Consider the following 12936-nt stretch of genomic DNA (forward strand, 5'->3'; position numbering starts at 1 on the left):
AATAAGTTCAAGAGCTACTTCACATCCTGTGTACTGAATGGACTATTCCCCAACGACCTGCATCCATTCACCTATCCACACACACTCCCCTGCCGACCTGCAGCAGCTGAGGGTTCAGCGTCGTGCTCAAGGACTCGAGAGACCAAGAGTCCCACATACTTAGCCAATGTATCGCATTTGACTGACAGTCGCTCTTCTAAAACGTGGCGTTAATCCAATGGACGTTTAGAAAGAGAGGGCTGTCACCATTAGCTGTGTCGGATGTCCATCAATTAACAGAGACATGTATTTACTGCTGGGTATTTGTCCTTTTATTTTTTAAATCCCGCACCGAGGTGAATATGAGTTAAAGCGACACTACATGCGTACAAATGTAATACCAATGTAATGACATCGTGTAAGACTGCTGGTGTGGTTCAATGCAGAGATGTCTCACCCTCTCTACGGTGACCATGAGACATCAGGACACATGTCTGAGGTACACCTCTAGAGACTTCCAGGTGAGACTGTCAAACAAGTCCTGGTGATATGATAGAGTCCCCTGCATGTTATTGCATTTCCTTTTGATTACAGTGATGTAGCACTCTGCTCTCAAACAGTGACTGTTCGTCTCCCCAGATGTCTGCCTGCTGTCAATGTGGCGGGAACCGGGAAGCCTTCTGTCCCAGCTTTAATGAATGGAGAACAATGGATGAGCAGGTGTATGTTGTTGCCACAATAGTAACATCATAAAGCCATTGCTCGCAGCAGAGCTTACGGTTGGACGGTCTTGATCTTCATGCTGACCAACTCAAACATTGTTTTTTGTAAATGTTGTCGAATTGAAACTAGGGTCATGAGACCAAATGTCATCTTGGAGTTGTTTCAAACCCCATATGACAGTTTGACTGAAGTACAGGATAAGTGCTGATGGAGGAGAGAGGACACAGCTAGGGATGTCCCGATCACCTTTTTTTACTCCCGATTCCGATCATTTGATTTTGACAATCTGCCGATACCGATTTTTCCCGATCCGATCTTTATGCAATGCATTAAGAGAAAAAAAGGAACAGATAACGGCTGGCCATCCAACGCGATGACTTCAGCTATCTAGGCTGTTATTGTTTGGCCTTTTCACTGTTCTGGGGCAGTTTCTCTTTCCTTTTAGAGGTCTCTGAAAGTGTCGGTTGTTTCAGTGCCGTTACCTGAGTGGCCGCTGTGTACTCGTCGTGTTGTTGTTGGTGTTTGTTTCTCAGGTAGCGTATTAGATTGGTCGTGTTGAACGTAGCTCTGTTCTTTCCACCACGCGGAACCTCCGCCTTGCAAACATTGCATCTGGCTGTTACACTGCCTTCGCTTTCAATTTTATAATACTTCCAAACTCCTGACATTTTCTCTGTCCCGACTCCCGAGTCACCAGCTGAACGTAGCCTCTCGTTAGCTTACTGCTACTATTAGACACTGCGCCCACTCTGTTGCCAGCTTTCAGAGAAATAAGCAACCAGGTCTGAAAACAAGCCCAAAGAAAGCAACACATACATGATGTTGTGTCATTTTAAACCAAAACTAAGGCCTCAGGATGACTTAAAGACGTGAACATGGTCATTTTTGTTTTGTAACATTAAATTAAAAAAAATTAAAAAGATTCCCGATCCCCGATTTTTTCCTCCCGATTTCCGATCTTTTGAAAATCACGTGATCGGCTCCGATCCCCGATCACGTGATCGGATCGGGACATCTCCAGACACAGCTATTATTTGCTTTACTGTGCTTTGTGATTTATTAAAGGATGCAACACATCCTCAGTGTGATTGTGATATCAAAAGGATCTGTACTGCTATAACAACGAGAAAGCATTATTTAGTAAGGTAACTTTGCTTGGTTAATGCGAGTGAATTATACTGCTATAAACCAGATAAATGGAACAGACTGCAGGGGTCTGTCTGTGCTGTAGGACGCCCAGCAAAATATAACATCTCACTTCAAATAGCTATTGGCATTCTAGACATTATTTTACTTGTAACAAAAGTGCAAAAGAAAGCGTAGTAGTACAAGGGTTTAGAGCGACTGTATTGTGTAGTTAAAATCCCATTTGAGAAGCAAAAGGCTCTTTGAGTTTCATTTAGAACACTTTTAATGAGGTTTTCTGTCTGATCCTTTCTTCTTGTGGAAAGTGTTTGTTGAACAAAGGAGGTACCATGAATACACACAAGTATACTCCAAACACTGGAGCTGTTTGTGTTTCTTCTGAGGAGGTCAGAGAAAGTACCATATACCCGCATCTATGTCAACATGTCAATAACAAGTCAAACTTTTCATCACAATAGACTCACACAAATTATATATAGATACGAGAGGCACACAAGAACAGGTAGCAAAGGTCACAAACACACACACACACATCTGAAAAAACAAACAATAGTCCATGCATCATGCTGTAACATGCTGAGAAACACAGCGGAAACTCATCTCTATGGAAACAAATCTCTGTGTGTGTGTGTGTGTGTGTGTGTGTGTGTGTGTGTGTGTGTGTGTGTGTGTGTGTGTGTGTGTGTGTGGTGTGTGTGTGTGTGTGTGTGTGTGTGTGTGTGTGTGTGTGTGTGTCTATCAGGGGTCAAGGTGTGTCCCTATCAGGTGTGAAAGGCCTCTAAATCAGAGTGGGTGTTCATTGTTCGTTTAAACCGGCCTCTTATCCATCAAAGATATTTGAAAAGCTGATAAAAAGGGAAGGGGAGTGTAAACTAATGCATCATCTGACTGATCCTGTATCCCGTGCCCCCCCCCCTCATCATTAATGCCTATAGGGGTATAAAAACACTACTCTTGCTTAAGGGCTTTCAGCTAAAGATATTCCCGACTGAGTGTTTGGCTGCATCCTTATGTTCCACCTGACAGGGAAATAAATGTCTGGATATTGCACACAATTTCTACAGCTCCTGAAGCATTATTTAGGTTGGTAAACGTCCCTTTGTTATCTGCAATATTCCATTTTCAACTCCGAATGTATTGGGCTGTAAATTAAAATGTGCAAACTGCATTTCTATAGAATGCTTGTGGACGGAAATCCTACAACTTTTAACTGAGTTGAAGTTAACCGATCATCAAAAATCAGCTCACAGGGTAGAGCTGCACGATATATCGTGTCGTGACGATAATCGCGATATGCGCATGCGCAATATTCACATCGCGTGGACGTGTTTTTTTTTTGTTGTTGTAGGACTTGCGATATTAAGTAGGCAAATTAACTCAAACACGTCATGTTAGAATTATTTTGCTGCTTGCTACAAAAGGAAAAGTTGCGCGGCTCACATGTCAGGGGTACTTGAGTGAGTGACATGCAGGCTCTGCATGCACAGCAAACCACAATCGAATCTCCAAAGCAAACGGACCCCGTGATTAAAGGTGAAACACTGAATAAAGTAGTTTCATGTGTTTCTCCAGGCAGGCAGCTTGGCGCTGCTAACCGAGCTAGCTCAGCTTGTTGCTCTGATAACTTAAAGGTGGGGTCGGTCATTTTGGAGAAACCAGCTGGAATGCGCTAGAATTTGAAAATACACAGCCGGAACAAATCTGCTACTTCCTCACAGAGCCCCTCCTCCAACACACACGAACGCGCACATGACCAATGAGGGCACGAGATCAGTTTGTGCCCAGATGGAAGGCTGACAGGCAGGTAGGCCATCCAGTTACTTTAGCTGACTCAGATGATTGGTCGTGCTTTTTACAGTACCACAGATGATTTTTTTATGTATTTTTTGTCAAAGCACTTCAGATATTCATTGCTATCGGGATGTTGAGAGCATTCCATGGAAAATAACACAAAGTGTATCTCCAGCCGGTTTCTCAAACGTACCTACCCCACCTTTAAGATCCAGACGTCCGTGACTAAAATCCTTCATCCGGTTAAATATAGTTAAAAAAATACCAATTGTATAGCATTAAAGTTCAAGAAAGGATGGTTTGCGGAAAAAAAAACCCGGTATTTTCTTCAATTCCAGTATGTTCTCATATCGCAGGGGGGGGGGGGGGGGGGGGGGGGGGGTGGGGGGGGGGGAAATCGTAATGTCAGTTTTTTCCAATATCGTGCAGCCCTATCACAGGGAGCAAAAAAATATCCACTTTCTGGTTAAAACTGCCATTTTTGATCCTGAAAATGTTTTATAACTATCGTCCACATAGGCTATAATGGTGATAAATGCTAACTAACATAACTTGTGCTAATTGTGCAAATTGCCCAACATATGCAAGTTAGCATACGGCAATTTCTGTGTGTGGGGCCATCACGAATGGAATGGTCCCCTGGGTGCATCTGCAGGTAAGGCAGCTTTGGAATCGGGCTGACAAGGTCCCTCTGGAACTCACTTGGGAAGAAGGTCCCTGAGACAGGAGAGCCGAGCTTTAACGCTTCATATCAAAATCATGAGCACCACAGTCAGACACCAAGAGGGCCTGAGGGGCAGTTTGATCCTGACAGACCGAACAGTCTTTGTGCATCACAGTATGTGTAAAAGTACACGGTGAGAACACAGACCATTTGACTTCCCTCCCAGTCACTGTTGACATGCAGTCTGCTTAATGCATCCGTCTTTATGCCCATCAAGCACATGGCTCCATTAGGGAGGCGTTCCATAAGGGTGTCAGAACATGAAAGAACCATAATGGTAGAGCTGCATGTGATGGAGCATCCGACACACAAGACAAAGGGCACTCTTTCTTCCACAGTAGCAGTGGAAACTAATGCTATCAGGAAAGTGTTCTCTCACATAATACATAATGGAATCAGTGACTTGTCAAAAGAACTTTGAAGTCACATTCAATCTTTTACTCTGCAGTATCTTCACTGAGTGCACTTCTGGGATTTATGAGACTTTGTCAACTTTGGGGAAGTTTTATTTTCATCTCTCTCTCTCGATTTGTTCTAATGATGACTTAGTCGATGTTGATTTTTCCTGAGCTTGTTTATTTATCTGTATGTGTGTTTGTGTATGGTGTTGTGTAATGTATGACTGGCCACATGCCTTACTTTGTATCCTTAGAGTACAGAATGAGCTCTGTTGATGTGTGTGTGTGTGTGTGTGTGTGTGTGTGTGTGTGTGTGTGTGTGTGTGTGTGTGTGTGTGTGTGTGTGTGTGTGTGTGTGTGTGTGTGTGTGTGTGTGTGTGTGTGTGTGTGTGTGTGTGTGTGTGTGTGTTGTGTGTGTGTGTGTGTGGTGGAACATTTAGAGCCTTCTTTAACGAGCTGCCTCTCAGCCCGGTGTCAGATGTAACCTTTCCACCAAAATCCACCTCTGGATTCAGACCGCAGGATTTACCCAGCATTCAGTAAAAGTCCTACATTCAAAATTGTAATTTGTTCTTTATCATGCAAAATGGCCATTTTAAGCACCAGATATTTATTGTTCATAATTTCAATGTGGCACTTGGTATATTTGAATTACTTTGGGTAGCTAAATAGAATAATGTGTAATAATGTGTGTTGATTTAAATATAAAGTAACTGCAAATAAATCTGCATAGTAACTAAAGATGTCAAATAAATGTAGTTGAGTGAAAAGCACAATTAGTTGCTAACAAAATGTAGTGGAGTAAAAAATGTGAAAATATTCAAGTAAATTGCCTTTTATTGTGGCCAGCCTAAGGCACACCTGTGCAATAATCGTGCTGTCTAATCAGCATCTTGATATGCCACACCTGGGAGGTGGGATGGATTATCTCGGCAAAGGAGAAGTGCTCACTATCACACATTTTTTCAGATTTGTGAACAATATTTGAGAGAAATGGTTATTTTGTGTATATAGAAAATGTTTTAGATCTTTGAGTTCATCTCATGAAAAATGGGAGCAAAAACAAAAGTGTTGCGTTTATATTTGTGTTCAGTGTACATTCTTTCCTTAAGGTAGTTGTAGTGTAAATAATAAATGTAGTGTAAATAATAAATGTGGTACAAAGAGGCAAAGTTATTGTCGCGCTCGGACGCCGTTGGGTCCTCGCGCTCTCGTGCTCGGGCCCTACATGTAACCTCTTCTTGTGTGTTTCAGTAAGTGCTGATGTAACATAAGGAATTGAATGATTTTTTTCATTTCATTTGAAAGTGTTTGTAGCCGTTTGTAGTTTCTCGTGTGCCAAACAAAAACCACGCCAAGTACTCCAGTCACAAACTACCAACCTGCGGCCCCCAGTATGTGAGGGAGGGGTGAACAGAGCAGAAGTCCTGGAGGGGGGGAGGCAGAGGAGAGAGGAGAGGAGAGAGGAGTCTGCAAGTTTGACAACTCACACTGTGAAGCAGCACGATAAAATGTACTTTCTCATCCAATCAGAGTGAGCCAAACGGTTCCCATAGTACCCGCCATATGTATGGGTTTCATAATACAACAGACACTTTCTGACTGAAAGCTTCTGTACCTTTTTTATGTTAAACACATAACTTAAACCAAATGTATAAATGAGACATTCCTTGACACTAAATTAAGCACACACTTTAATTGGCTTTAAAAAACCTTCCATTCAGTGACACGGAACTATGCCCTTTTCATGCCCCCCCCCCCCCATCCCCTTTTTCTTACCTCCTGTAAACGCTGGATGTGTTCTCTGCAGGTCTCTAAGTCGCTGTCACCAGACACCACGATGAGTCCCAGCGGAATGGCTGCAGATACAGAGGAACAAGACAATTATCCTACAGCACTTTGATATCTACTTATACAGTGGAGCTGAGCCCCCCAGGACCCTGGAAGTCCTGCCACTTTTAATTCTGCTCATTTTGGCCCGAGGGACGTGGACCTGGAGCTACACATGAATCTAATATACAGTGTGTATAGGGTTGTATGGACTGTGCACCAACACTACAACTTATCAGCTGATGTTAAAACTGGCTACAATCAGTGTGTTAACTATAACTACAATGACTAGTTAAGCCCTATGTAACTTTCAAGTGTTTTCAACATGTTATCACTTCAATATTTTATCCTATTTGTGTGAAATTGTCATAGTTAGAACTTTGAAATGTGCTCGGATTGAACACCCCATCAATAGACAACTGCTCTTACTCATGAAAGGAAGTAAACTCAGTTTTAACTTTGGAGATAATGCCTTTTATTTTCTTAGATGCCGTCTGCTCCTGGATATGTTCCCTTGAAAGGGAAGCCTCAGCTCCCCGAGGAGGCACCTGCACCACCCTGCTGGATGGATATCACAGCTCTTTGTGCTGGAGCTCCTGAACCCACACACCTCTCATTGATACTAAACATCTGAGTGTAGAACACTGCACAGGGAGCGAGCAACAGTCAGCACAGGCATTCATTGGAGAGAGTCTACAAGTTGTTCATTCAAGTGCATCTAGAAACAATCCCACCCATAGTGCTGCGGATAACTGAATATACCAGGGGAATCTTTCCAAAGGGAACTCAAGAACTCAAATCGCCACATCGCAACTTCTTTGAGGTTTTGAAGGTGGCAATTTTGAAGGTAGCCACCAATGAGGGCTTGGAAATATCATTTATTGTAATAAAATCTCTTTCCCCTGCCCGATGAATGATCTTTTGACCACGTGGAAAACCAAATTCAGCTTTTTGACTGGATAACCAACGTGCGTTGAGGTGTCAGAGGTGTGGAAGTGTAGCGGCAGAGGTAGTACTGAGGACATCATGGTGTTCAGCTAGCTAATGCTGCTAACATAGTAGACTAGTATTAGTGTGGTTTAGTGTCCCAAATGCTTTCGAATAAACCCCACATTTGAACCTTTTTGTGTTTTATTTACAAAAATAAATCTAAAGAAATGTCTAAATAGTACAGTTGACTTCCCCGTAGTCCAACACGTATAATTCAATCGCAAAATCACACAAATTGATCAAGTGGTTAAAAAACAGTTTTATCGGCCCTCTTGGAAAATGGTCGCAAATGGGAGAATTCAAGTGGCTTACGGCTGTTTTTCAATAAATGGCCCCCATATGGAAATTGTGGTGCTTGAATGAAATATGAAAGATGGTTACCTCTATCTGCAGCACTTAAACACTGCCTTTAAATGCAAATTCTGCATAGACTGGCCTTTCGAGTGGCGCACAATAAGCAGTGGATTGGTGGTACATGCACTGTGTTCGTAGAGCTCACATACAAGCACGTTGTTTCAAGTAGTCAACACACTGCGGAACATTTAAAACCAGTGGCTCTGCTTCCGTTAATCAGCTGCTGTGATCCTGCTGGATATCAGGTGTCATCTGTAGAGGGTCGGCTCACATCATACCTGTGGCGTGATCACAAAGCGTCTCTCCTCTCGGCCCGTGTCAGAACACGGAGAGAGGATGACACTGAGATGATATAACGCTGCGCCTCAGGGTATGAGGCATATTTTCACCATCTCCCCAACAGTGACACATCCACAAGTGGAGAGCTGTGATTGATTTGCATAATGAGAAACAACTCAAACTTCAGATCAAGAGAACAAAAGCTGAGGTATTACAAATATGGAAATGATGAAAAATATCTCAAAACCAGAAGAAATATTTGATTCAACTGAAGAAATCATTAAGAATTATTCATTTCAATCAGTATGAAATACCTATTTTCAACCATTTTGGAATTGTTTGGATTGGGCTAGAGCGCCAGATACTATAATGGAAATATAAATTACAAAAAAAAACATAGGAGAAAATGTAAAGCAACATAAAAAAGTGTACAGTATAATTAGGCGTTTCGATATTGTAAAAGGTAACAGCGCCCCCCTGTGGTAAAACTGTGAAATAACATGGACTAACTGAGGACGTGTGTGTGTGTGTGTGTGTGTGTGTATGTATGTGTGTGTGCAACCAGCTGAGTGTAATTGGTCCTAATGACAGAGCGATGTGGAGAGAGGAGATGCTGTCCTGTTCTCTATTCCTGAAAAATGTGCGCTACTTACTGTGTGTGTGTGTGTGTGTGTGTGTGTGTGTGTGTGTGTGTGTGTGTGTGTGTGTGTGTGTGTGTGTGTGTGTGTGTGTGTGTGTGTTACATAAACACAGGCACACAGCAGTGAGAAGAGGAGGATGGAGAGACGTCTGTAAGTGTCAGTGTTGACCCTCAACTCCACCCCCCCCCCCCTCACCGCTCCACCTGCTAATCCTCCAGCTGTTGTCCAGCTTCCACATGCTGCTGTCAGTCAGCATCCTCACCTGCTGCTCTCCACCCTCTTCACCTCCTCCACAGAAGACTTGAGCCCATACGGACAATCAGCTGATCTGATGTAATCAATTCATCCTCAGAAAGGAGCAATTGGCATTGTAAGTGGCAGCCATTGGGTGGTGTGCTGATAAAGAGTCTCCATGCACTGATGACCTCACTGTTCCACACCGCCTCAATAACACTCATATCACAATCTTTGGTGTTTAAATATCATTTACATGGCAAAACATCAGGCATCAAATCCTTTTGTTTTTTGGTTTGTTTCTTTCAGCCTGAATACATTTCCGTGTTCTGAAATGTACACCATCTAAAGGTCACCCTCCCACACAATCTAACTGAAGGACTTTTTAGAACCCAGCTTATTCGCTGCTGTGTGTGTCGTGATTGTTATTTTAGCTTGTATTATTTGAGTTGATAAAGATGTATTTTCCAAACGGGCTTTTGGTTATTGACAATAAGAAAAGCAGTACAGTACATGTGTCATGTGTTGTGAGGTAAAAACGTATCAAATATTTGTAATCTATCTATCTTTATTTTAGGATTGTATGTACCTTCAGAACTTCTGTACTGTGTTGTAAATTGAAGATGTTGCAATAAAGAATGTATGATAAAAAAAGAAGGATTGGGCCATTTGAGAGAATTCTTTTGAAAAAAGACAGCATTTTTAGAATAAAGTCAGAACTTGATTTTTTAACTTTTGATCAGACTTCCACTTCCATATGAAGAAGAAGATGAAGAAGATTCAACTTATTGTCATTACGTAGTACAGGTAATATGTAACGAAACGGTTTCTCTGCATGTGACCCATCCTAGTGTTAGGAGCAGTGGGCTAGCCAAGCCAAGTCCCTATGGACTTCGCCACCACCTTTATTACAGATGAAGTCATGTTGGCGTCACATTGGTTACTAAAAGCGTTGCACTGCTGCGGACATACAGTATGGAAGTGTTGGTGTCTTTTTGCCCCTTACATGCTTGCCGTAGTTTGTCCTTGTCGTAGTGCAGAGCCTCGTAGTCAGTCATGCTGATCCTGCTCACTCTGATCCTCAGCCTCTCAGGCACCGGCTGCTGACTGACACACACACACAGAACCACAACACTTTAGCACATCCATATTACACGTTCACACGTTGGAAAAAACGTGTGTGTGGGTGTGTGTGTGTGTGTGTGTGTGTGTGTGTGTGTGTGTGTGTGTCTCACTCATTGAGGTGTGGCAGTGAGGTCCTGCGTTTGGTCTTCTGGATCATGTTGGCCTGGTTCCTCAGGCTGATGGTGATGACAGAGGGAGCCAGTCTGCACGGCTCACCGTCCACCTGTAACACAAGAACACAGTATGTGTGAACAGTACGTGGGCGAACATTACGTGGGTGAACAGAACGTGGGCGAACAGTACGTGGGTGAACAGTACGTGGGTGAACAGTACGTGGGTGAACATTACGTGGGTGAACAGAACGTGGGCGAACAGTACGTGGGCGAACAGTACGTGGGTGAACAGTACAGTACGTGGGTGAACAGTACGTGGGTGAACAGTACGTGGGTGAACAGTACGTGGGCGAACAGTACAGTACGTGGGTGAACAGTACGTGGGCGAACATTACGTGGGTGAACAGTACGTGGGTGAACAGTACGTGGGTGAACAGTACGTGGGCGAACAGTACGTGGGTGAACAGTACGTGGGCGAACAGTACGTTAAAACAGTACGTGGGTGAACAGTACGTTAAAACAGTATGTGGGTGAACAGTACGTGGGTGAACAGTACGTGGGCGAACAGTACGTGGGCGAACAGTACGTTAAAACAGTACGTGGGTGAACAGTATGTGGGTGAACAGTACGTTAAAACAGTACGTGGGTGAACAGTACGTTAAAACAGTACGTGGGTGAACAGTATGTGGGTGAACAGTACGTGGGTGAACAGTACGTGGGCGAACAGTACGTGGGTGAACAGTACGTGGGCGAACAGTACGTTAAAACAGTACGTGGGTGAACAGTACGTTAAAACAGTATGTGGGTGAACAGTACGTGGGTGAACAGTACGTGGGCGAACAGTACGTGGGCGAACAGTACGTTAAAACAGTACGTGGGTGAACAGTACGTGGGTGAACAGTATGTGGGTGAACAGTACGTTAAAACAGTACGTGGGTGAACAGTATGTGGGTGAACAGTACGTTAAAACAGTATGTGGGTGAACAGTACGTGGGTGAACAGTACGTGGGCGAACAGTACGTGGGCGAACAGTACGTTAAAACAGTACGTGGGTGAACAGTATGTGGGTGAACAGTACAGTACGTGGGTGAACAGTACGTGGGTGAACAGTACGTGGGTGAACAGTACGTGGGCGAACAGTACGTGGGCGAACAGTACGTGGGTGAACAGTACGTGGGCGAACAGTACGTGGGCGAACAGTACGTGGGCGAACAGTACAGTACGTGGGTGAACAGTACGTGGGTGAACAGTACGTTAAAACAGTACGTGGGTGAACAGTATGTGGGTGAACAGTACAGTACGTGGGTGAACAGTACGTGGGTGAACAGTACGTGGGTGAACAGTACGTGGGCGAACAGTACGTGGGCGAACAGTACGTGGGCGAACAGTACGTGGGCGAACAGTACAGTACGTGGGTGAACAGTACGTGGGCGAACAGTACAGTACGTGGGTGAACAGTACGTGGGCGAACATTACGTGGGTGAACAGTACGTGGGTGAACAGTACGTGGGTGAACAGTACGTGGGCGAACAGTACGTGGGTGAACAGTACGTGGGCGAACAGTACGTTAAAACAGTACGTGGGTGAACAGTACGTTAAAACAGTATGTGGGTGAACAGTACGTGGGTGAACAGTACGTGGGTGAACAGTACGTGGGCGAACAGTACGTGGGCGAACAGTACGTGGGCGAACAGTACAGTACGTGGGCGAACAGTACGTGGGCGAACAGTACAGTACGTGGGTGAACAGTACGTGGGCGAACATTACGTGGGTGAACAGTACGTGGGTGAACAGTACGTGGGTGAACAGTACGTGGGCGAACAGTACGTGGGTGAACAGTACGTGGGCGAACAGTACGTTAAAACAGTACGTGGGTGAACAGTACGTTAAAACAGTATGTGGGTGAACAGTACGTGGGTGAACAGTACGTGGGCGAACAGTACGTGGGCGAACAGTACGTTAAAACAGTACGTGGGTGAACAGTATGTGGGTGAACAGTACGTTAAAACAGTACGTGGGTGAACAGTATGTGGGTGAACAGTACGTGGGTGAACAGTACGTGGGCGAACAGTACGTGGGTGAACAGTACGTGGGCGAACAGTACGTTAAAACAGTACGTGGGTGAACAGTATGTGGGTGAACAGTACAGTACGTGGGTGAACAGTACGTGGGTGAACAGTACGTGGGTGAACAGTACGTGGGTGAACAGTACGTGGGTGAACAGTACAGTACGTGGGTGAACAGTACGTGGGCGAACATTACGTGGGTGAACAGTACGTGGGTGAACAGTACGTGGGTGAACAGTACGTGGGCGAACAGTACGTGGGTGAACAGTACGTGGGCGAACAGTACGTTAAAACAGTACGTGGGTGAACAGTACGTTAAAACAGTATGTGGGTGAACAGTACGTGGGTGAACAGTACGTGGGCGAACAGTACGTGGGCGAACAGTACGTTAAAACAGTACGTGGGTGAACAGTATGTGGGTGAACAGTACGTTAAAACAGTACGTGGGTGAACAGTATGTGGGTGAACAGTACGTGGGTGAACAGTACGTGGGCGAACAGTACGTGGGTGAACAGTACGTGGGCGAACAGTACGTTAAAACAG

At 44.3% G+C, this 12936-nt stretch overlaps 1 protein-coding gene across 6 annotated transcripts in view; it reads right to left on the bottom strand.

Annotated features, from left to right (window-relative positions):
- Positions 1-12936, bottom strand: part of LOC117457732 (diacylglycerol kinase zeta-like) — a 112014-nt gene that overhangs the window by 33523 nt on the left and 65555 nt on the right. For 5 of the 6 annotated variants that reach the window (XM_071205128.1, XM_071205125.1, XM_071205121.1 and 2 more), the window contains 4 exons: positions 10325-10437; positions 10096-10196; positions 6541-6620; positions 6144-6188 (listed from right to left, as the gene is read on the bottom strand). In XM_071205128.1, the coding sequence (XP_071061229.1) occupies positions 6144-6188; positions 6541-6620; positions 10096-10196; positions 10325-10437 (339 nt within the window). The remainder of the gene's footprint in view (positions 1-6143; positions 6189-6540; positions 6621-10095; positions 10197-10324; positions 10438-12936) is intronic. The other variant, XM_071205120.1, reaches the window with a different exon arrangement.

Source organism: Pseudochaenichthys georgianus, chromosome 2 (assembly GCF_902827115.2).
Source record: "Pseudochaenichthys georgianus chromosome 2, fPseGeo1.2, whole genome shotgun sequence".
Lineage (NCBI taxonomy): Eukaryota > Metazoa > Chordata > Actinopteri > Perciformes > Channichthyidae > Pseudochaenichthys > Pseudochaenichthys georgianus.